This window comes from Echinococcus granulosus (genome assembly GCF_000524195.1).
Source record: "Echinococcus granulosus chromosome Unknown EG_S00068, whole genome shotgun sequence".
Taxonomy (NCBI): Eukaryota; Metazoa; Platyhelminthes; class Cestoda; order Cyclophyllidea; family Taeniidae; genus Echinococcus; species Echinococcus granulosus.
The window spans coordinates 275,475-300,930 of record NW_020170448.1 but is presented as its reverse complement, the minus strand read 5'-3'; the positions used below and the strand labels follow the sequence as shown (position 1 = coordinate 300,930).

At 42.6% G+C, this 25,456-nt stretch overlaps 3 protein-coding genes across 3 annotated transcripts in view; 1 reads left to right on the top strand and 2 right to left on the bottom strand. All coding sequences in view use genetic code 11, as the record gives it.

Annotated features, from left to right (window-relative positions):
• Positions 1-7,277, bottom strand: part of EGR_07040 (CpG-binding protein) — a gene marked incomplete at both ends in the record, with an annotated part of 8,816 nt that extends 1,539 nt beyond the window's left edge. The window contains 5 exons of the mRNA XM_024496289.1: positions 930-1,052; positions 2,099-2,330; positions 5,541-5,926; positions 6,392-6,586; positions 7,251-7,277. Coding sequence (XP_024349316.1) covers positions 930-1,052; positions 2,099-2,330; positions 5,541-5,926; positions 6,392-6,586; positions 7,251-7,277 — 963 coding nt within the window. The remainder of the gene's footprint in view (positions 1-929; positions 1,053-2,098; positions 2,331-5,540; positions 5,927-6,391; positions 6,587-7,250) is intronic.
• A 1,264-nt stretch (positions 7,278-8,541) lies between these two features.
• On the bottom strand, positions 8,542-11,819 carry EGR_07039 (hypothetical protein; the record flags this gene model as incomplete). Its single annotated transcript, XM_024496288.1, has 3 exons — positions 8,542-8,664; positions 9,627-9,674; positions 11,625-11,819. The coding sequence occupies 3 exons, from the start codon at positions 11,817-11,819 to the stop codon at positions 8,542-8,544; spliced, it is 366 nt and encodes a 121-aa protein (XP_024349315.1).
• Positions 11,820-17,530: 5,711 nt separating this feature from the next.
• On the top strand, positions 17,531-23,513 carry EGR_07038 (hypothetical protein; the record flags this gene model as incomplete). The annotated part of the gene is made up of 7 exons (XM_024496287.1): positions 17,531-17,578; positions 17,859-18,182; positions 18,549-18,683; positions 19,557-19,807; positions 20,838-20,973; positions 22,279-22,878; positions 22,953-23,513. The coding sequence occupies 7 exons, from the start codon at positions 17,531-17,533 to the stop codon at positions 23,511-23,513; spliced, it is 2,055 nt and encodes a 684-aa protein (XP_024349314.1).
• Positions 23,514-25,456: the final 1,943 nt, after the last annotated feature.

Below are 25,456 nucleotides of genomic sequence, written 5' to 3'. Positions count from 1 at the left end.
ACACACACACACACACACACACACACACACACACACACACACACACACACACACACACACACGGAGAGATCGCATAATCACACCAGCTAATGTACCAACTTTAAACACAAACAAGCTTTTTCTACTTTTATTGTGTAAATGGGGGAAAAAAACAACATTTCGCGATAGAAGCGTAGCAGTTTGACAATAAGTGTGTGTGTGTGTGGTCAAAAGAGAGGCCACTTCTCGTTAGCAAGACTGAAGCAGGAGTCTGCTATATCTGCTGGTAGCATAATGCGAGTGATTCATATGCTCCTTACCAGAGTCACACGCATACATACACCTACCATGTGTCCCCCATTAATTTGTTCCAGATAGTTGCATTAAATGGTGGTCCAAAGGCATTGGTTGAGGTTAAAGGGAGGAAAGAATTTGACAGGATGATCCTATTCTCTCCTTTTTTTTCTCCTGCAAGGGCCTGGATAGATGAAGTTTGCGTTGACTACGCATTTAAAGCCTTCCATTTAAATGACTCCCCACACAAAAACCCGGTTAAACCCCCTTTGATGGGGATTAAGGTCTTTGTTCGCATAAGTGGCCTCGCCTGGAGGCGATTATACAACCAACCCGCATGTTAGACCGCATCACCTCCAAATGCCATGACTGAGGATGATCAACACGCTAGCAGCCGCAGGACAGAGACTGGAAATAGACCCAAGTAGTGGTCATTTGTGCAACCAATCAAACCTCCCAAAATAGACAAATTAAAACGATAAACAAGCTAAAAGCCTCTGATGGGATTCGAGCATTGAAAGGAGGAATTTGGATGATCGTTTCAAACATGTTTAAGTGATAAGAGGGGAAGGGGAGGGAGGAGAGCACTCATCAACCGGTGAGGTGGCTCAGTGACCAATTAAAGGTCAAGACAATGAAGAGGATGTGACACCAACCTTCTGGAAGCACTTCTCCATGTGTCGAAGGGCATGACGCATGTTGACTTCCGTGGAGCAGGTGACACAGACAACCGGTTCAGCTTGATCGATGTCTGCCAAGTCGGCGGAAGTTGAAGCAGCCTACAGGGGATAACATTGGCTGTGCTAAATCACAAGACGGCCACAACACCATCGTCACGTGACAGTCTAACCAATCCGTGACCTAGAGCGGAATCAAAAAGGGTTACGGGGCTAAATACTACCATGAACAAGAGAAGTTAACCTGTGCATGTAATATGCTACTCGAAGAAAGCGGCAAATCGGAGGAAATGTTTGCTCAGAATTGTACAAAGATCAAGTCAAAAGGACGCGAGAGACCACGTGGATACCTGTTTAACGAATGTCATGTGGCTCATTCATCGCAAATCTCATCATTTTGGTGAAACATAGCGAAAGAAGAAAGAACCAAATGGCGTAAGGAAGCCAGAAACATCAAAAATGAAAGAAGGGAAAAAACCTGCTTATCGACCACATAAATTCACCCTAAGAAAGCAACAATTACCAATTGAGTAAAGCGAGATACTCATAGAAACAATAAATTATAGAAGAAAAACTTTACCTTTCTACTGAAGACCTAAACGCTGGAAAGCTTTGCAGGGCATCGATACAGTACTTAAATTTGTGTACAAATGTGGCCAATTTCATGGGTAAGGCAGATACTACTAATAATGTTGTTAGCATATGTTGTGGTGATGGTACTACAGTTGTATAATGAGCAGACAACAATGAAGGGAGACATTTTCTGTTGTGCAACAAGTCTTGTTTAGCTTCTATAGATTGTATGACAAATAGGTGGAGGACGTCGAAAGGATTGTAATGCACCTTGTGCATTCCGTGGACAACGCAGCCACACGAAAGAGCCCAAACCTGCCGAGGCTCACCGCACTGTTGTTCGAGTCAGTACTAAGTGGTCAGGTAAGCGGGTATAGCTCACCAAGTACGGGTAAATGAAAACGCAGGGACTGTGAGAAAGTACGCACCCGGCTGCATCGCAAATAATGCAACAGCCACACTGATTAGTATATGAAGAACCTCCAAGTGTGTGAACGGAAAAAAAAATACAAATATAGAGTAAAATTCTCATATTAAGCGGAGACAACCGAATTAAGAGATGCGGAAACGCTTACAATTTGAGCGGGTGTGAGACGCGTCCTATATTCCTGTGCCCGAGCAATGAGTTGATTGAGTTGTTGGTGCCGGTTCTCCAACTCAATCAGACGATTATGGATGGCCATCTGCTCGGCACGCACCTCCTTCAGCCGGGCTCGATCCGTGCGATCTGCGACAGAGTTGAGAACAACACCTGAGGCATCAGAGTACCAGGCAGCTCGGGTCCCAGGCAGAAACCGTTCCAGGCGTCTGCATAAGTAAAGGAGCAACTAATTCAGAAGCATAGAATTCATAGCACCAAACCCTAACCTCTCTCAATAATGCGGTTTCGTCAACAGTGGTGCAGCGTTTTCTACGGTTTCAGAGAAGACTCGACTAGACACCTAGAATGGTAAGCCTCTCTCCCAAATAACATAGCAAAGATTTAAGGTAAGAAACAACTGTTGTTAGGCAACTGCACACTTTACGAAAGGGTGCAAACGTGTCTTTCTATCATGACAAATTAAAGCCAATGTTGCATTTTGTCTGGTTCTAGATGTAGCAGTTAGGAGTATTTTTCTCTTGCAATTAGGCGAATGGTGATTTAAACAAATCATAAGAGCTGGAGGGAAAAAGAAAGTCTCGGGTACTGGTTGGGAGTGCTGCGTAAGAATAAAGAAAACCCCCCAAATTTGACATCATTCATTCATTCCACTTTCTTCTGCCTAATAACAAAGCACACAAACATTCTCCAAATGAAAGCATGATCATCACGCTTAAAACGCACCACACATGGCTTATGTATAGACGGGTGAGTGCCTGTTTATGTGTATGTGCTTTTCACCCCGCAATCAAACAAGTGCCAAGTGATATGACTTCCACAGAATAGAAGTACCACCGGATTCAGGTATGTAAAGCAAAAAAGCCCACTTTAAGACCATTATGACTGACAAGTAGCTACAACGAAACGACAATAGATACAAACAGCACTAGACGGTAACCTAACATTTCTTGAATAACAAATGCCACAACGATGACTTGGCGTCCTGTCTTACAGACATGAAAGTCGGAAAAGTAGCATAAATGAATGGAATGTGAAAGGGATACTTATTTTGGGAGTAAATACATTCACAGGAAACTGCATTTACTTGGTACAAAAAGGTAGTTTTTATCGTCCTACGTTTTGTTGCCTGGATGTCGTAAGTTTGGAACCTTCAGGCAATTGGCTGGCTGAAATGTCAAGGCACACACTCGCCAGGTCACATGTCCTGAGGGATATTCTACTAATGGATAGGACTAGAGCATGCTTGTTTTACAAATGTTTCTTTTATCACCTAGCCTCAATTCCGCGAAAACTCTCTACTCTTCGTAAAACTGGGGATTAACGTGTCTAGACCAACCTTTGGTCATGTTTACGATACAGCAACTCGTTTACGCCTAAATCAACTGGGAAGAGGAAGTTGTCGGAGGTGATAAACAAATGGGTTCCAGCCAAATTTACTACCAATAAATGACACAACAAGCTGCAAGGTCTCGCACTATTGCCACCTCCGTTTTAAGGAAAAAAAAACTTCCAGCTGGATAACTGACAACTATATGATGAAAAAGAACTCGTGCGCTTCGTTCCACCATTTGCTCCCCCCCCCCCCGTCCAAAAAAAAAAGAAAAAAAAAATACCGCACCACCACTCACTCCACATTAGTTCTAAAGCACACGCACACCATCTTTTCCAGGAGACTGTTATGTCGTATGTGTGTGTATGTATATATATAGAAGCAATATTCGACCATACTCTGTCAACTCAACTAAGAACCAAAAATTTTATTCTTCTTCGGCTTCAGAAGTAACCGAAACTAGTGGAGAAGGTCTTATCCCCCGTACTACCACAAAACTACACTTCAGGCAATAGAGGGCCAACGTGGGAATACACAACCAATATAAAGTTTACTATGCAGGAAAGAGAAGGCCTAAGCAAATCAATGTCACAATGAATGGTTATGGCGAAAATGCAGGCAATAAACATTAAGTTACGATCGTAGGCATAAAACGCCCCATTCCCGTATAATAACAAAGGCGAGGGAGCATTACAGGTATCAAAAATCGACAGCAGAGGAAGCAAAACCAGGAGCAGGCAAAAGGAATGTTGGGATTTGATAAATGCGGGCCTTCTGATGGCCTTTTGATCGCGGGCACAAAAAAACTACAACTTCAGAACATTTTATGAAAAAGCACTCATAAAAGTGGAATAGCGAATGAGCCTCATGAGGGGAGGCATTCTGAAGATGGCTCCCAACACTTTGACATTCACTCATTCAAAAGTTTTTTTGAAAAAATAAGAGCAAATAGCACTAAATCTAAAAAAGCAAGAGCTTTCAGTGTATGGGCTGCGGTGTAGAAGTAGGCGTTTTCGAATAACAAGGGACAGATATTTGGGGTCCCTAATAGGATTCAAAAATAGGCATCTTAGGATTCTGAAGGGTGGCAAATGTCAACTCTGCACCAAAAGTCACGTCACTAATTTCTTTGCCATGAGGTAATAGGAGATACGATTATACACTCCATAGTTTACATCAGCAGCTTCTCCCGTTGACCTATTGGGGCAGAAATGGTGACATGTCACCCTCACACACGATCGGTTACAGCTTTTCAACAGAATTACAGAGTTATTCTGTTTAAATACCAAACAGGGAATGCTACAGTCATTGAAGTTTCACAAGGACCAATCACAAATGATGGTAAGCGTCTGTGAAATGAAATGACAATGAAGAAGAAAGTGTATTTTTGTACTTCACAAGAGAAACACGGCTTCGAAACCTTCTGAAAGAAGTAGTAATTCACATATACTACTCTCGTAGGACTGTTACACCTTCTAGCCAGTGCCTAGTGTCTCCTGTCCAGCACACATCTGTGTTGGCCAGTTCATACAAGAGCACCCAACAGGGGTAGTGAATGTGTGCATGAGTGTATGAGTGCATGTGTGCACACACCACCGGTTAGTGAAACCTCTTCTGAACCAGCTCGGACAACCCTAATCCACGCATAGCCACTCGCAACTAGAGATAATTTCAGATAGATTTCGTACTCTGATACAGTGCTCAATCATGAAGTCGATTCAAAGCTTTCAGCACTTCTACGTTTCATAGGCGCTCCTACCTATGTCCAGACATTCAGCAACGATTCCGACGACATTTTTGGTAACATTGAAAATTCATACAATGCATGTTGTTAAACGAACATTCACTAGAGACCAATCTCCCGTGGGATGGTACGCACAATTCAATCACTCAAACGGACCTAATAAACATCGAAAAAGACGGGACAACCTTCTGTCTTTAATCAGCACAACGGTATTGATGGCTACACCAAGTTAAAAAGGCGCTTTGACAAGGAAAGCCAGAAGGCTCTGAATCTACATAAAAAAAACCTTGAAACAATTGGATTCCACCAATGTAGAGAAAAGGGGTGTGAAGATCGGCTTACTTGAGAGCCAGAGTTAGACCACACCTTTTTGAGCAATACTTGGTGGCAGAATGGGCAGCAGGGCGGGTGCAGCCAGGCCCCAGGCACTGATGCGGGGATTCAGGCTTGGAATCTGGAGCCGTCCTACCGCCACTCCCATCGCCACGACGCAGTAGCGCCTGGCGGCGGAGAGCCGAGATGTTGTTGTCATTCACTCCGCCACCGACGCCCCCTCCACCATGCTCCAAGAAATTGCCCAGAGACTGGTGCGAAGTAAGCTTATGACGTCTGCGCGAGTTTCTCCCTCCAATTCCACCTTTGCGGAGACGCCAATTAAGGCTAGAGCTTGAAGATTTGCGTGGAAGACCTCGAGATTGATGACGGCCCCGAGCGTCCTCACGAAAACGCTAAATAGATTTCACAATGGGGCAATCACTTTGCTATGCCTTTTACTTAGCACTAGAGGGATCCAGTCCCATAGTCAAGAAGACATATTAGCCCACCACTAACTATAACAACCCGGAACAGTGACTCATTCTTTAAAAAGGGTGACATTCCACATGGATAAGGGTGCAAATTTAAAGCTTCACCTTACTGCTTTGGCTAACACAAAATAACCCTCAGGAGCAAAGAAACAGTTTAATTAACGATAATAGCGCCGCATTGCTGCAAAGAAGAATGTACGTGGGTTTTTGCGTACAGTTAGGGAAAGGTTAATGCAACAGATTACATGTATAACTATTATTTTGGCAACACACACCGATTCATTTAAGTATTACCAAACTCAATGTTATAATATTTACTATTTTTAAACATAACACCATGCCCTCTTCGGACTCCAAAAGGGTTAAATTGTGAGAAAATTAAAACACCTTAGAGGATTCCATGTGCTCACTCCAATCCTCGTCATCGGAGTCGTCATAATCGTCTTCCTTCCCATTATCATCTTCATCGATGTCAACAAGACCATCTTCATCCTCTGCGTAGTCGGAGAGCGCCTCCGCATTGGAATGAAGAAAACCCTGATCAGATCTGCAAAATTCCTCACTCATCCTACCACGAGATTTCTACTTAAAAGTAAAAAAGTATAAATATTTCAAGTGTAATGCCAGAATGTATGCATTAGGAAGAGCCAACTAGAAGAGTAAAATCACGCAAAAAATATGGTGGACAAAATTCCTACAAAAAAGAATTATTGGGAGTGGGAATAAAACATGGTAGGGCAACTAAAACGAAAGGGACACCAAGGATTAGCTCGAAACCAAGTAGGTGATATCCAAGATCGCAGTGAAATTTCAAAGACACCATCAACCAAGAAGATAACAGCTAATTAGGACCAGAATATGCACAGTTTGCATTTTGCAAGCATTTATACGCCAAGGTAAAGGGCAACTAACAGTGGGTGGAATCATGGCAAAATAATCTTGGGAACAAGGTGGTGGAGTGGATTCAATGACAGACAGTGTGCAATCCTTATTATTGCCGCATTATTTGCAAAGCTAAATTTGGGAAAATTCCGATACTAGATCGAGATGTGATATTTACAGCACTTTTGAACAACCCACATAATTAAACCAATAAAAACCAATCTCCTCTCACACGGTAAAGGTCATTTTACTATTCACATGAGAAATGCACTAATTGTTTCCTGTAAGCAAATGCAAAATTTGAGCCTTACGTTTTTTCGACAAGCAAAAGCAATTATTAAAATAATCCTGTATAAGTAATTACCGTAGGTTCAGGAGGCCACATCACCATTTATTACATGGAGTTCGGCTTTAACTCTTCCCCTCCGTTCCTAGCGCTCTCGATTCAGGCAGAGCAAACAAGCATTGGGACCCTCTATTAGTAATGCAACGAAAGAAGCACGTCGATTAAGGTTATGCTTGTTCGGAGTACACATGTTCCTGGGGGAAAACTCTAGCAGATCCGTAGTTAGATTCGTGATACCTAAAACGCTTCTTGCCCAAAAGGTTCCTCCAAAAAAACATGTTTTACATATTATTTTTATGCAAAATAAGAGTTTTTATTTGACTTGTGGTGCTCTTTTATGGCATTAGCATATACCTAAATAATTAGAATTGCTCAATGAATCGTGTGGGTTGGGAGCGTAACAAATCGACACTGTTATATTAGCGGCTTTGCAGTCAAATAAAGTCCAATTTCGGATCTAGTCCTTTCTGTGATACCTGTGTTGCTTGAAACGCTTCTTTTAAGAAAAAAGGGGAGCACACGAATTGGTACCTCGTGACTGAGGAGTAGTCAACTTCCTTCAACCGGCGAAAGATTCCGTATCTGAATTGGACTGTCATTTAGTTAGTGACCTTGCTTGGAGGACAGCCACTGAAAGCACGTTCATCCAGATGTTGCATGTTCTCAGCGTACTCTTTGTCGTCCTCGTTAGCTACTTGAAAACGGAGGAGGTAGTTTCTGGCAATGGTTTTTTCTCCTTTATCAACTTGTCGCAGCATTTATCATTAACGGTATCGTGGGTGATGCCGGCGTCGATTCCGGCCGAAAGTAAATTATGGTATCCCACCGCTGCCGCCAGTGTAGAACGAGACTCTCAAATCTCCTCTCCCCTGCCCCTCATACCCCTCGTCATCGTTATTAGGTTAGGTGGATGGGGAGCGTGGATAAAAGGTTTGGGAGGTTTGGAAACGTAACCTTCTCCTGGTTGCATGACGATGACTGCTCCTCAGTCACGAGGTCCAATCCGTATGCTCGCCTCCTCTCTAAAAGGGACTTTTTATACAGTATAAGCATCACATTTTATACTCATATTTCAAAAATTAACTTGCGAATGCTTATAGTCGCTCTGTTGTCTTTGTATTTATAAAACAGGTGGATTTATTACAAATGAATTTTTTCACTTCTTCACATTTTGCAGACACCCGTTTTGATGTTAGCACGGATCCTTAATATTTGCCAAATTTTCTTAAATCCTAAATTTTTAACTTTGATTGCTTATCCCGATGTTTAGAATTTCTTCAATTCTACTGTATCCAACAGATTAACGTGTTCACATCGTCTTCTCTTTTAAAAAAAATCTTCTCAAATTGTTTAATTTATTTTGACGGTTACCCGTGTACTCCTGTCTCCGGACACGTCCCTGAATATTTTGTAAACCATAATTTTTCTGAAACTATAAGAAAATCTTTTTTGATATATGTGATCATGGAACCCACACTGTACTAATCACAAAAGAACCCTCGGAATAAACATACCACGAACCGTCCCAGATATATCCATGAAGGGTTCTCTCATATCTTCCTAGTGTGTAGGTGGTGTAGGTCAATGAAACTTCTCGAATACCAGACTGTAAAAAATGCACAGAGCTCTTAACATATGCCAACCCTACAGTCACCGATATGTAGTCTCAATTTCTTAGTAAATCATTGGATAAACATCCTCCGTAGTGTTTACTGATATTTGCTGTTTAACCATTGACATTGGTATATAAAAGAAGAGACATTGCATTTCTCTGCAAGGAGTAAGATTTAGGCCGCCTCTAGTCCAGGCATACGGTCACCGATAATAGACATTGGGATCAACTGACCTACCCGTCACAAGCTCATTAACCTCACAAATTGTAAAAAATGCCACAACCGTGAGCAAGAGGCGGCTTGCGAGGCTGCTAGCCATCAGTGAAAGCCTAGCGCTCATTCTGTCTCCCGTCACATACAAAGCACGTGCTTTGGCCGACTTAGGTCTGCCTTCACAGAGGCCGTGCGAGATGCGTCGCATCATAAAGGCTTCGTGCGTCTGTGTGTGTGTGTGTGTGTGTCTTTCATCCCCAAAATCACCACTTTTATTTCCCAACTTGTTTCTCTCTTTAATTCACCTTACTAATTTCTTGAAAGTTAACACAAAGGTGAGTAAATCCCTCTTGAGTTGGCCAAAACCTCTTGAGGAGAAATGCACCAATCAGGTGCAATCTCTGATGTAAATTTTCCTGCCTTTTATTTCTTTAAAATACCTAATTAACTAAAGGATGAAAGATTGCTCAAAGCATTTTATTCAAAAAGGAATCTACAACCTGCAATCTATTGCTCCCTTTGCACCTCCCAATCGCCTTCTCATTCACTCATTCTTTTTCTTTTCTACTTGTTTCTTTTTTTCTTCTGCATCATAAATGTATTGTATTAGTGATTTCTTTGAAGAATAGTGAATTGTTAAGTTGTTTTAACCAAAGTAACGCCAAAAATTAATTGGATTTGCATACCAACAGGCCTGGTGTCATCAATTTATGTGCCGCTTTACCAGTAAAAGAAGAAGCTAAAATGTCTCCGCACTTGAAGCAGTCACAGTCACTGCAATGAGTTGCCTGCGCACTTTACGTACTAATCTGGCATTCCCCAGTCATAACTTATGATTGAGGGGTGCCCTTATCTTCTACTTCATCATCTTCTCTTCCTCCCTAACCCCACCACCCCACTTAATATTCTTTTCCCCAATCAAACGTTATCAAGCAAGTGTCCGAGGCCAAAAAAAGAAGTACAATTTGGTACGAAAAATAAGGAGAAGTTTGCTGGGAGACACGAAAATCATTGGCTTATTTCTGCCCTCTAAATTCAAACTGCGTGCCCCCATTTCGAGAAGGCACATTTTAAGAAGCAGTGACATCTAATTGCCGGATGCTTGATGCTTAAGTAGGCTTTGTATGAAGGGCTAAATAGGATTTACTTTTAATCGACTCCTATGAATTGCTCCGATTTTGAACAACTCCACCAAATTAACCAAGAAATCTTAGCGATAATTCAAAGCCACCTTCAATTGGAATGCAAGGTGACGTGGAATTTGGCGGTCTTAGCGAAGAATGCACAAGAAGGGCGATTCCAGGGAGCAGGGAGGAGAGCGAGCCGGACAGAGGGAGGAGAGAGGTAGAGTAAGGGAAATGGGGGAGAGAGGTGGTGTCAATGCAGGCCCCTTTGGGGGATAACAAACTGAGGGCACCATTCCACCTGCCCTGTGCCAATTCCCCGAGTTTTTTGGCTCCCCACACCCCACTCCATCCCATTCCCCCACCATCGCAGCAGTGATTTACTAACATAGAAAACGCGTTAACATTTAGACTGTGTATGCGTGGGGCACGGGGTAGGCAGGCAGGGAATGCACTCACGCCTGCCTTTGTTAGTCCGAGTTATCATAACCGCAAAGGCCCTTCATCCCTCCACCCGTGCACACCCGCATACACATGCCTGCCTGCCTGATTACTTGCTCACCTTCCTGCTTTCCCACCCGCCCGCCCGGGCAAACGCTGGATGTTTGCCCACCCACCTGATGCCATTCAGGCGATATCTCCCTCGAAGTTACTCCGTCCTTATCGCGAAAGCAAATACCAAACCTAATCTCAGGAAACTTCTCCATGTTACTTATTGCTATCCTAGTGATACAACAGGTTATCCCGTGCGTTAAAGTGCATCGTAACTAACCCAAACAACTAAGCAAACGAAGTCATTCATTCCTTCATTTATCCTGGCTATCCTCCTACCCATGTCACAGACAGATCCGATGAAATCTTTCACCCGATTTATTTTGTTAATCAAAATATAGAAATTCTGACTGGTATTCACCCTGGATTCTAGACATTGGCGGAATTTACTCGGATGACACAAGTACACTACTCACTGCCTCTCCATCCACGGTAGTGCAAATATCCAGTCAATTGGCTAACCAATCATCACCCAACGATTTTAACCAGACTATTAGCCTGAGAATTGGCTGACCTGATTCGTGCATTTAAACATTTTTTGCAATTATTTCTATCCCTATCTGCTGTAAATACTTTAGGAGGTTCGTAAAAATTACTTTTATGTATGGTTGAAGTAGTACTCTTTCATTGGTGGAGGATAATTAAATCTGTTTAAATGAAAGCAAATCACGATGAAAAAGCTAAATGATAATGCAGATAATTGAAAAAAATACAGCAGAGTCTTTGCGGAAAATTTAGTATGTGTGGTAAACCCCACTATGAGAGGTAGTCTGCTGGAGATATCCCGAACGGACAATTAACATTTACCAGGCGGGGATATCAGGGCAAATGTCTGCACGCAGGCATTTCACTAGTGGATAGTTATTCAACCCATTATCTGACTTCAACACCGGCCCACCCATTATGACAGAAATAACCTTTTCAAATGCTGCATTCATATGTGTGAGTGTATATTTGCTTGCTTCGTTATCAACACTCAGGGCATGCCCAGACGCATCTAATAAATGCTTTGATAAATTCATAGGGTAGATTACTTCCAAAGTAGATAAATTAAATAAAAACTTTCTTTTTATATAAACTGCCATCCTCCAATGCCAGTTGCGGGTGATTTTTTTGCACTATTCCAAATTGGAGAGAATGAGTATCCTCTCTCCCGTCCCGTCTTCACCCAGTATCACCGACTTAATAATGTTGAATTCTCAACACTAACTTAAGGGTAACGAGTAAAAGATCAGTGGCGAAATTACCATAGTTTTTTTGCAAGCATTGGAACCGGAACGTCTTCGGAGTTATGATGACCACCACGCCACAGTAGGCAAACATAGCGTAGCCGAGGAAATAAAGTCATTATTTGCCCATTCGTCCGTTCATTCAATTCGCCCATTTCGCCCGCCTGGAGGCCGCCTACCCTTTCATGTGATGTCGGCTAACAGCTCGCCTTTTACATCGACGTGCGCATATCCGTTTTGGGCTGATCGCAGCAGACCGTAAACAGGCGCCCTCAGCCGTCAATCTGCTCCAGTCAGCCTCTTTCTCCCTCTGCGTGTGTTGTAGTTGCAATAGAGGAACCAAACTTTACGTGTGTCATCGAGGGACGAGTCGACAGTGTCTCCATCCCCTTTTCCCAGTTGCTGCAAATGATACGTTGCCTAATGTTCTCCTGCACTTGTAAAAACACCACTTCTTCAATCACATGACTTTAATGCCTACTTCACTTTGGTATTTTCAGCAGAGGAGTAGTTTTGAGCCACACAGTCCTACACTGAGGCAATGAATTCCAACACAGATTGTGAATCACTATTGCCAGCCAGTCAGCCACTCAGACAACCAGGTTATTGAAGCAAAACCATATGAGAAAAATCATTAGATAACTTTTCTTCTAAGGCATAATTGCCCTAAAAAGGATAAATTATTTTATAGCAAACCAGGTTTTTAATGAAGGGCTGCATTTTGACGAGCGGAAGATGGGAGGGATGAGAGCGAATTTGTATTCGTCACCCCTACGCCAGTGCAGTGAAACAATCAAATTTTGGCAGTCAATTTAATGGGTGCCAACTGCATTTCTTTGCCTATTCAGTAGAGGTAACCAACTTCTGGAAATGCGGTGATTTTGGCGTCAGCTCGTACAGGGTAAACGAGATTACTCCTTTCCTGCACTATTATTTGCCGGATAGCATTCACAATAAAATTCCACACCGTAAAACCAATTAGGTGGTAATTAGGTAAATTTATTTTACACGCATAATTGTTATGTCATTGAAGAGTTGCATTTTTGAGTGGTTCTATTAAATAATGTTTAAGCTCAGCTAATGCCGCGATCTCGTAGTCTACAAATCAGGCTCTATTCGGGTGTGTTAATGACTTGGCCTTTGTGGTGAGGTGACTTAAACTGTCTAATGTAGATACTTACGGAAAAGGGGCGAGGGATAGGTGTTAACAGGCGGATATCTCTAAGCCTACATGATAAAGCATGAGAGGTGTGCGCATAACTTTGTCTTTTGTTGCTTCCTAACTGTATCCTCAACCATTTCCGCCTACTTTGATATCTCGATTGAGTTTACGAATCATGTTTGATGAAGAGAGGGTAATTGGTTTCCACCGAGCAATGTGTTGTTCACACTACCCAGAAAAAAGGTCATGCTGTTGAATTCCGAGGCACGTCACACTGAGCGTAGATGGAATGTGTCAAGAAGAAAAATTTTGTAAGTCCTTACTACTGTCAGAGACTAAACAATTGGTTTTACTTACATCCTAAAGTGGCTTAAAACTTCCGACTTTGCCCTCAACGAAGGGGATAGGTGAGAATACGCAACTGTCAATCAATTTCTTCTAGGGAGGGTGAAGGTGAGGGGGTGGTGTGATATGCTAGAGACTTGACATTTGGTAGGCAACACCCAGTATAAGACATTTTCTTATGAATATGAGTAATGAGTAGGAAAATATGAATTTTTTCCTAATGACAGAAAGGGAGACCTTGACGGCTAGGGGAGTAGTTGTTGGAGGAGTTGGAAAGGTAAAAGACCGCACACGCACACACACGCACGAGCAAAGAACAGTTTTGGCCACTAGGGGAGAGATTTTGTAAGATTGTATCTTTCAATGCCCCCATGATACTAGGTTGTGTATTTTATTAATCCCTGATTTGCGTGTTACAGTACAGGAAAAGGAGAAAAACAGGCGTAACGAAGTGAAGCGACAAGAGGTGAATGAAGGATTAAGTGAATGACTGGGGAGAGTCGAGGCGATGCGACGTAGAGGACTTAAAATTGATGAAGAGGGGTATCCTGTTTGCATCAACTAGTGCTCGCGCTGCTAGTAATGATGGTAGTGGCGTCTATCCGATTGTTAATAGTCATAAATTGCCTTCGGCTCTGACAATGAGCATTGACAAAACCTAGCATCACCTCCGAGGGCCGCAAAGTACCTTTTCCTGCCAGTTATGAGGCCTCGATGGCGTAAACCACGCCAAATCATACGATGTAAATAAAACCAGTAGGGAATAAATGAATGACGGAACCCATCATTGAGTGAATAATTGAACAAATCAACCGATGAATGGATTAACCAATCACTGATTTAATAACTAAATGAATTAAAAATAAATGGATCAATAAATGAACAGATAAATCAAGAACGAATGGGTTAATAAGTTGGATTTTGAATAAATAAATTAAAGTGCGGGTTAAATCAATTAGCCAATAAAATTAATCATCCAGTTAATGGACCAATGGGGGAACGAGGGAACGGATTAATAAAATCAATGCCTAAATGTGCCTATAAATCAATTATTCAATGAGTAGACTTGGAATTCCACTTGTCTAATGCATTCTTTCGTCTAATTGCTCGAGAAAGGTATTCACGTACCTTTAATGCGTCACATAGTTGACGTGATCATGCATGTGAACGCATGCCTGTGCACGCTTCTGTCTGTGTGTGTGTGTGTGTGTCAGGTAGGAGTGCCACTTGAAGTCTCTCACCACTATAATACCCTACTTTACATTTTGGTGATCCGGAAGCTACGAAGACAAGAAAAGAAAAGAAGAGTAACTGATAAAATGACCTCTTATAGGATCATACACCTCAAGAACACGTGTGGAGGTGTATGGGATGACAATCGGTTGACATGCTATTTGATGGTCAAAGAAGCATTTAAGCACCATCAATCATTAAGTATACCTGCCTACTTTATTGTGAATAATGCTTAACACCTCCACTATTGTGGCATCACAAGAATGTAACAAGTAGTTGCTACTCGCTGTGTTGCAAATGGACTGCTTTAGTTTGGAACAGCGAAGACAAAAGGTGGATGGTGATCATGCCTTCTCTAGATCTGAGGATACTCATGTATGCTGATTGCGCACACCTCGCCTTCCGAACATCAGGGGTATCGGATGTGGTGAGGACGTCAATCTCTCCTGTAGGATAAAATATCCACTGGACCTGACGCATTTGATTTAGGCTTGTCAGCTTGACGAATTGAGAGTTAGTTCCGGTTCCAGACCTGACTTATCGTCTAATTCGTGGTATGACATTTGGAAAAGGTGTCTGGCAGCATATAGGAAATTACGTGTGACCCTACCGACTCAATAATCCAGCAAGATTAACCTGATGGGGCCAACCTTCAATCATTGTCAAGGTGACTGATAATGAAGTAGTTAGCTTATGCTTGCATTCAACCGAGGAAGTGGAAGCCCTGACGACTATATTAACAGACAGCAACAAGCTTAAATGACTGTCTATTTGTTTGTCACTTCTCTCAAGTAGGATTGCAAAAAAACTAGACCTTGTGGGAATCAGACTGTTGACTAACAGGCTCTTGATGTGAAGTAACTTATGTTCAATAGGAAAACAAGCAGATTTGGTTGGTTATTTCCAAACCGCACCATCAGACACCACCAAATTCACACCCTTAAGTCACCCACAACTTCATCCCCGGCAGACAAAGTGACTCCCTTGCTTAAGTGTGTGTGGGTATGTAATTGCGTAGGGTGAAATGCAGGCAGAATCGTTCAATTGCTGAAGGCAAAGCAGCGATTGGGGTATCTACCTTCTGCTCAAGCGAATACAGAAAAAAGTGTTTTAGGAACATCCGGTAAGGGAAAAGCCCATCACCTCAAAGTCTCAATTCCGCAAATCACATGAGGCGCCCCTCGAGAATGTCACTCACCACACTTTAAGGATGGATATAAGGGGAACATTTTATCCTCATCTACCATGTTCTCTTTATGCTTTCCAGGCAATAGACAATTGGGGAAATAAAAGTGAGGTGAAAGCAAAGTTGTCTCCTTCCGGTGACAACTGTCACAGATAGGTGGGATTCGAAATGAGTGTGTCATGTTAGCAAATTTCTCCATGTGTTAGCAATAGTTATTTCAGTCATTTTAAAAAGCTTTCAAAGAATATTTTCTTTTTTTTTACTGAAAACTTATAAATTTTAGTAACTCTTTGTGTATTTAGCGTAAATTAAAAGCGGACTTGCGCTATAGCGTCTGAAAAGAAAACATACCGAGTCAATTAATTGCGCATTAAGTTGTATTGCACGTTCTACTCTGTATTGTTACGACTTTTTACCCTCGTTAGCGAGGTTTTTGATTTGGACGAAGCGTTAAATGTCATTACCAACACAACGTGAAAAAAATGTCAATTCAATGCACCTCCTCTGTTCACAAATAAATGCGACATACGTTGAACTCTTTTGATATGACAGTAGGTCAGAGCGAAGACGGGCAATGCTGGATTGGGAAAACGCACGGCCAGACGGTAAGGTAGCTGGCTTTTTCTTGTGACCGTCCGTTCCCTCCTTGTCAGTCTCTGCCTCGTTGACAGGCGCGACTGTTAATGTGTTTGTGCCTGTGTGCACATGTGTAGTTTGCAATTTCTCTGCGTGTATTTTTGTAGCCCTGCCTGCTTGCCTGCCTGGTTGTAGGGCCACTTGGCCACCGTGTGTCTATCTGCATGAGCTGTTCACATGAAGGGAAGTATTGCCCGTTTGACATGCATAAAAACATCATGTACCATAACACTTGGCCGGCGTACAGCAAGAATATCTCTGAATATAGATAGGTATTTATTTCTCACAATTTTAAAGGTATTCCATATTTAAGTTGCGACACCTTTCACACACCTCGAGATGCACTCCAGTTAGACTCAAAAAGTTGGCATTATATCTTTCCAAGAACCTATCAGGACTGATTTTAGGGAATTTCACTCTCAGGTTGTTCGTACAAATTAAGGTTTTTGCCTCATAAATTTTAAACTCTGGGATTTGAGGTATGCTTTCAATGTTCACTTTATGTTCTACATGGTTTTTCATCTAAAATACTTTTTAGTATAATTTTGGTACTTCACAATGAAGTTTCCAAGATCCACTAGTCATAATAATTTTCCTTTTTGATCGATACTGTTAGTAACTAGAAATTACCATAAATTTTCTTTGTTCATGATCAAAAAATATAAATTGCAAATGTATTGGCAGGGTGAGATATTTCAAAAATTACGAAGCTAGAATCAGTTAATTTTTTTTCTTAATAACTCTCATTACTATGGTAACGTCAGCATCAAAGACGGGTATATCTGACCTTTTCGAAAAGTGCATTAAAACATCTTTTTTTTGAAATACTTATCGCGGATCAAGTTCCCTTTATTTTTATCTTCCATTGCTTTGTCAAAACAGTAGCATGCACCTTAGCTCAGAGGCGAGGAGAATGAACCTTATTTAAAAAAATGCAAGTAACAAATACGCGTTTAGAAAACCACCTATCTTATACTGTCACCAATCTTCTTTTTGAAATCACCAATGGCTGCTGAATTGGAAGATCAATCACTTCCCTTCTACGGGGGCCACGTTCGCACCAAAATGCACGCGCATTCGCGAAGTCAGGCTCTGATTGGTCCACTTACCGCACACACTCTTTAAGGTACATACAAGAAGATGCGTGCTGGCCATCCGATTTCCTTATGCAGGCGAGCGTGCATCTCTTTCGGTTTTGAAGACTGCCACCTCTTATCGAATCTCGCAAGCCAACATCATCGCCTTCTTTTTCGGTTTATAACGCTTTTTAAGACATCCGAGTATGCAGGAGCCTCTGAATTTTTCATGTACCACCGCATATTCGACAACTCAGGAACTTGCAGCACGCCTTATAAGTAGCCTGCAAACTCATAATTGCGGAGCTACCACCAGTCCGGCTGTGACTTTTGACGTCAGGGCATCTTCGCTTCCTCGAGACGGCTCTAGCGGTGGTGGGAGTGGCGGTGGCGGACAAATTGCTTCCCTGTTGCCCAGTCCCTGGTCAGCTTTTCCGTCCAATGCATTTCTTGCAGCAGCAGCAGCTGCTGCCATTTCAACGAAGACACCAACGATGATGGTTAACACATCAAAGTGTCTTCAGGAGGCGATTTCAATGAGTACACCCTCAGCAGCTGATATCCACCCAATTCCCGAGAAAGTTATATCAGAACACACATTTCTATTTAATGCAGTTAATATGGCAACAGATTTGTTCAGTTGTGCGTCTCAACCGTTGATCAACTCCAGATCTCTTGAGCCAGCTGACATTCCTCTCGGTCAAGAGGTTGAAACAGATTCGTGGTGAGTAGGAAATTACTTTTTAGTACATAGAATACGATCACGACGTAGCGAAACTGTTTCTGATATTAAAAAAATCTGAATAATTGCTCGGATTTAAGTCAAATTTAGCGCATCCAATTGATCTACAGTCTCTTAAAAGGCTGTCCAAAGGGCCTGACTGACAAACGAGTTTTTTTGAAGAGTAAGCCTGAGAAGGCATAATTGCTCCAATGTGTATCACCAGCTAAGCGACTCCCGATTTGGATATCATCTTTCGGGTCACTTTTACAAATCTTCTCAACAGAAGGATCACTTACCTTCCCTATCCAAATCCTTCAACCGCTTTTACCCCAATAATTCATCCGATTTATCGGCCAAGGTAGGTGTAGTAAAACAATTCATGCCTAATGGCAGCAATAGAGTCAGGAGGGCTTGACTACTTGTGCTTATTTTTCTATCTGTCAACCGTAGAGATCCTACACAAATGCCTACGTTGTGTAGCTACAACTTGGATTATTGCTAAAGGTCATTTAAATGTCACACACCTTTCCCTCTCAAAATATTTCAGAATACCACCAGGGCTTATCCTCGTTTTTGTTCTTTCTTTTGCTGCCCCCATATTTTTGCCTTCATGAGTCAGTCAGAGGGGATGGCTTTGCGGTGATGCACATCATCTCCCTCCGTTGGGTGTTTTCTCGGTTTGTGTGTGTGTGTGTGTGTGTGTGTATGTATGTTCCTGTCAGTTTCGAGTCCACTTCCAAATTCAGTTAGCAGATGATTAACTGTCACATGACTTCCACGTGGAAGGTAATAAAAATTACTGGGGAAAAGTTTTTTAACTGTCACATCACTTCCACGCGGAAGGTAATAAAAACTACTGGGGAAAAGTTTTAACCTGAATGTCGAAATAATGCTCAGAAGGAACAAAAAATAAGGATACGTCAACAGCTGACAGCTCGACTGACAAAAGACCTTGAGAAGTGTGAAAGCGGGTAGCTAAGAGGGGGCGACTTTCCCCTCCACTCTCCAAATTTTTAGACCATTAACTGGGATGGCTAATCCAGGCGCCCTCAAAACACACATCCAGACGCTACTGAAGTGCTATCGGAGTGTTTTGGATTGCTTGACACAACTTATTCACAATTCGAAATCCCCTGTTTTGAAGTTTAGAGGGAAAGAATAATTTGGGTTATCCACGATTTATGTGTCACGATTACAGGTAAAAGTCTGAACAATAGATGACGTTATGTAGAAAAAGCGTCGTCTACGAGGTCTTGGTGTAACTCCACAATCATCATCCGCCAAGGGCACACCTGCCTATTGTGAATCACTTGGCATCGTCACTAACAGCACCAACACCGCCCCGCCAATGGCCTCTGTTTCTTCTGCCGATGTCCACTCTTTTTTGTCTGGGCACTGTGTTAATGCAGAATCAGTAACATTGCTAGTGGTGGCAGGAGGAGGAGAAGGAGGAGGTGACAACACACTCGCGTGTCTTACGGGGTGAGGAAAAAGAGTGGATAAATCATCACTGTCCACATGTATATGAATAGCTTGTTGGCCAATGGCACACCGAGTTTTGAAAAACTATGTGACATGTACAAAATTCCCTCACACAAACCTAATGCAGCATTGCAGACACTTGATGAGTCCTCTCGACACATACTACTTATAAGCAAATATGAGCATTAAAAAATTAGTAAATAAATATTATCGAATTCTCTGCTGATCATCCAAAGAAGGCGGTAATGTCTGGTTGGCTGAGGAACGGGGTGTCGAGGTCTCAACTCCTCTTGAGAGATTGACAGGGCTACGTATTCAATCGAATCGGGGGGTACTCTTTAATTGTACGAATTGAGGTGTTCCCCCCTCCTCCTGCTCAACGTACTTAATCAACTGTAATTTTTTTTTCCTTTTGGTTCTACCCGGGCGTTAAGTGGAATGCGTGGTTATTACCACACATTTATAGGCGTGCTTGAAATCATTTGACAGTTCCCACGCAATCATTTACGATTGATGATGCTAATGATAGTCGCATGCTTCATGAATAGGTGCAAGCTTTCGAGAGTGTGGCTTTACGAGTTTATTGGCAGGTATTTAATTAGCTTTCGTGCCATTAAGTTGGAGCGTTAAACTCCATGCTGACTCCACAATAGCCATAACTCCGACTCGTATTTGCTTCTCTTCGGTTTTAGTTCACGCTGACACCGCCTCAGTTGGTCAAGTCAAATTCTTCGTCTTGAAGGTTAATCGCTTTTCAAAGGCACCCTTAGAGTAGGGTCAGGCTATTTATTCTCCTTGACTGCCTGAATTATTTCTAAATTTTTGATTTATGGAAAAGGGAAAGTGACTGTCTTACCATCTCGCTCAGTAATAAGTTGGAAGCCGATCCGTTTATGGGTCACTTCTTTCTAAGCCCATTGAATTTGAGTAGACATTGTGTATTAGTGACCCTCATAAGTTGTACTCCTTTTGTCCGTGAACGGCTATAAATTAAGCATTCTTAGAGGAGTAACTTTGCTTCGTGTTTCAGTGCCCCGTCCCAGCTGAACAGACGGAATTCAAGATTGGGTGAACGCGGACGTCGTTCACGTGTGGTGATCCATCAAATCGGTGATGCAGAGGATCACTTCTCAAAGGCTCTTCGTAACCTTCATGTCAAGTCAGCGGTAGGTTCCTTGTGCTGGATTTTCTCCCTCTCTCATTCATCCAACTAATATACGAAATTACCTTCTGCATTCTTTGAGGATTTAATACGGCTATTTGTGAATTGCTTGGATTATAAGTTTGAGCAGGATTTTACCACACACAAAGATGTACATCATTTTTGCTTTGGGAAAATCTTCACCTAATCCATTCCACATAATGGCGAAGTAGATGAGTCACATTTTTAGAGTGGATTGTGAATTTGTTGATAGTGGGATGATGAGTAAGCTATTTAGGGCTTTTCTCATCTCCTTCCTCCCCTTTCCCTCTCCCGAGGATATGAAATAAGCACAGGCAATGGGTCTTTGCATCTGCCATTTTGGGGAAGAATTTCCCACCGGACGTTTGAACTCTCCTCCGACCATTGGTATGTCTCCCTCACATACGCACATTCCATTCACCCGCCTAGGGAAGCATTCAAGGGGTGGGCGGTAGGAGGGAGGCGTAGTTCTCTTCTCCTTAACTCCGACAAATGCATTCGCATAGTTGTTGCACAAACACGCATCCACATACATCCATACGTACATACATACCTACTTACACACGCCATACATGAATGTGTACACACACACACACACACACAGGGATGGGTGCAAAGAAGGCACCCTCTTTTGGGTGGCGGAGGCTGGACGAAAGAAAGGAATAAGAGGGAGAGAGGGTGGGAGGACGGAAGGAAGATAGGGAGGAAGAAATTAAGGCGAGAGGAGGAAAGTAAATTACTGAGAGATGGAATTGATTTCTTGGTATTTATGCCATGTAATTGAGGAAGGCGAAGGCAGGCTTGAAGCATTCGTCTCTTTCTATGGCAACAGAAGTTAAATTTGAGTGGTGGGAGGGGATGGGAGGAAAGCCTTTCTCCTTGTTGAACTGATTGTTTCCATCTGAAAATAATGCTCTTTTCAATAGAGGATACAGATAAAAACCCTCTTTTTAAAAGGCAAGCGGTTTCTTGAACAGCTGGGAGAAAGAGTTGGTCCTCCTTTTTTTTCTTTACTAGCAGTGTTTGTAGCTGTGAACAAAGTAGCCAAAGTTGGCATCTCCCTCCCTAAAAATGACACTGGATTTAAAATTAACAACTACGTTTCCGTACCCCAATGGGTCGGTGTAATAGGGCGAGGGGAGAGAAAGAGGGGAAATTTTTGCAAATTTTTGCGTCGGCCACTATTTGGAATTTTCGCATACCGCAGTGAGTCACATTCCTTTGTTATCCCGTTTGAATGTGAAAAAATGTGTCCGATCGTATCCACGCTTTGTTTTGCCAAATTTAGGGCGAGTACGAGATACCCGAGGGCACTAAAAAACAAAAACGGGTATGGACACTGACGAGCACTTTTGACGACGGTAGAGGACCTATCGAGGCTTCGGTTGTGAGCCCCACCTTCGAGTCACAAAATATTGCCGATTTAGCGGTGGAGAAACACTTTGAGAAGTCGCTAGCCACCTTCCATGCTAAACAGGCAGCTGCAGCAGCAGCGGCAGCAGCATCGGCCATAGCTTCTACCGATGAGGAGACATCCAAGACGTTGCTGGATTTGACTCAAACAACTTTCAGCCCCTCCTCCCCCTCCACAAATTCAAGTTCCGATGGCTCTGCCCTGCTTTCACCGCGAGAAGAAAGCGGTGGATCCTCATTTAATCCGAAAAAGAAATGGCTTGCTCAGTATGGAGATGATGAGGGTGCACAAATACGAGTTGGTAGAAAGGGCGGCACTTGGAGCTTGGATGACAATTCCTGGAACTCCAAGAATACCACTCCTTCGACTAATGTCGAGAAACGTTCGAGGAGCTGTCCCCTTCTTCGTAGTGAATGTACACATTCTGTAAAAACCCTTTCGCATTGCAAGCACAAGTGCGAGACGAATTCCAATGTAAGTGGAGTCTTTTTGGGCAATACCTACAGCCTTCCATTGAATCCTCGGTTTATGACACATGTTTCTTCTAGCAGGATACCACTAAACCCATGGAACTTTCGCAGACAGTAGCAGCACAATCGTCAATTTCCTCTCTCCAATTACCCCAGAGAGGATTTTTGACTTTGGCACGAACAAGCAGTCTAGAGGTGCCCTCGCTTGGCAACAGTATTGACTTTTTCGATGATGAAGACGAAGCTGTTGTGGCTTCCAAATCAATATCGGCTCGTGAGAGTCCCATCTCTTCACCTATTGCTGCCTCCTCGGGTTTCTTCACCGATTCCACCTACTCACTTGACTCGTCAACACTCCCGGTGATATCTGAGGCGGGATATTTCAGCTCTAACGCATCGGTTAGCTCCAGCTTCAAAGTGAGACATCTCGCCGTCCTGCGAGAGAGTGCTACAGCAGCACGACCGAAAGAGCGAAGTATGTGCGGTTGTGAATCGGAAGACATAGTTGAGAGGAACGGCACAAGCCCTAATGGGCGCTGTTGGCAACTCCGAAAACGCACCGCTTCGGATACAAGTGATATCTCCTGTCTTAAACGCTCTCGGTCGGTTGTCGACACGGGTTGTGGAGAGCATGCATAAGACAATGACACTCCACACCCCCGCCTCAAATACTGATCTTTCCGTTTCCCCTCGCCTCGTCCACTCCATTTACCCTCCAATGTATGCGTTAAACTCTTCCCTTGTTTCCACTCCCCACAAGTAAACGTTATTGTGTTTCTTTTATAAACCATGTGATCTAATTCGGATATTTGGGGTCACAGAAAGCAGTAATTACTTGCTTAAGTTATTCAGTCCATTGGTAAAAAAAGGAGATCATTTCTCTATTTGCATCAAGCCAAGGGTGGAATTGGTCTTCCATCCTCTAACAAGTGTTTAACGTTCCATTGTCTTATAAGCGAAGGTTTAGTTAGACCACCTCCGCTTAAATTGTAAGAAAGGGATTTTTGCCTTTTTTCGATAGTGTATTTAACGTAAGCTACATAAGGACACATTTCAAAAACTCAAAAGAAAAGGTGGCAAACATAAACATTCGAACAACTTACTGGTTACAGTTGGTAATTTAAACAATCCTTATAGACTATTAAATAAATCGGCCGATCTCCTTTTTAGTAGTTCACTTTTGAATTCGAAAAGGGAAATTTTATTATTGTGTACAAACCATCAGTTAAAGAATGTGAGCACTGGACACGGATGGCTGCCCGATTACGTATCAATAAATGCCAGTGAGATCTGTCAGCATTATCGCTATGGGCGGACAGAATTATACGTCATTAATAAGTAGCTGCTGCATCTATTTGATTTGAACAATAAGCCAAAGAAAAAAGTCTCGTAAAAAAAATTTAATTCGATACTTGACTCCTCCTGTAGCGAGGGCGTTACTTTTTAAGAAGGCTATCCTAAAGTTGCTGCCAAGTTATAATTTTTTAAAGCTAGTTAAGTTTGCGTCACAGAAATATGTGGATTTGCGATTAGAAATAAGTCGGCGAATGCATCTATAATTGATGGATCTACTAGTAGCAATCCAAGAGTATTCGCAGCTGTTTGGTGAGCACAATCAGAATCGCTGATAAAGTGCTAACCTGGAATTTATAAGGCTTTTTTTATAGTCAAATTAAGTGTTATTTGCAATAGATGCAGCGCGTGAATGCACATGGTTAGGATGCATGGGTTATGTCTCGTCTTATATGATGGCGTTTTGCAGATAAAAAAACAATTAAATTCTAATTTAGCAATGCATACCGTAATATGTCGTATACTAGTTGAATTTTCAGCTTAGGTAAGGGGCCACTTATGGCTCCATCACTGTACCTACGATGGACGGCCTAACCTCAGGGCCATGCCAGCAGACCCAAGCCCTTACGTACGTCGGCATCACCTATTCCGCTCAAGTAATATCTCTTTTTGTCTTAAGGGAAGTCCCAGGGCAGTGTGTGTACAAATTAAATTTTAGCAGCTTATTGGAATATGCCAAGCAATGCCAAATTTATGTCTACTTATACTTTATTAACAACCATCAAATTAGAAAAGGCGTAATCATGTTCAAACAGTAGGTTGTAAGCCAGAAACGTAAGTAAATATACAGCACCTCGATTTCAAGGTATACTACATTGTAGCGACCCGAGACTTCCCTAAGGACGAACGAAGACACAATACTCGGACAGAGTATGTATTCAGCGCAGAGAAGGTGTCTGGGCTATTGGCATGGCCCAAAAGGCCAGCCCACCCAGTGAGGTACAAGGGGGCTAATTCAAAGTCCAAAAGTCGCGCCTTACCAGAGCCGAGGGACAAACCACCATCGTATTACATAGCCTCCCTCCTCTTTTGAGCGTCGTCCCCGGTGCTCCCACAGGTCAACCTCCCGCGTCAGCCATTACAACGTAGTCGGTGCAGTAAAGAAACATCCACGAGCCGACCGTGCCAGTCACCAAATTAGCGCGCAACTTGACCTCAACGTCACTGATCCCTCTTGGCGACTTGGCTGGATCTGGGGTTTCGTCCGGCTTAGGGATTTGATTCAGGAC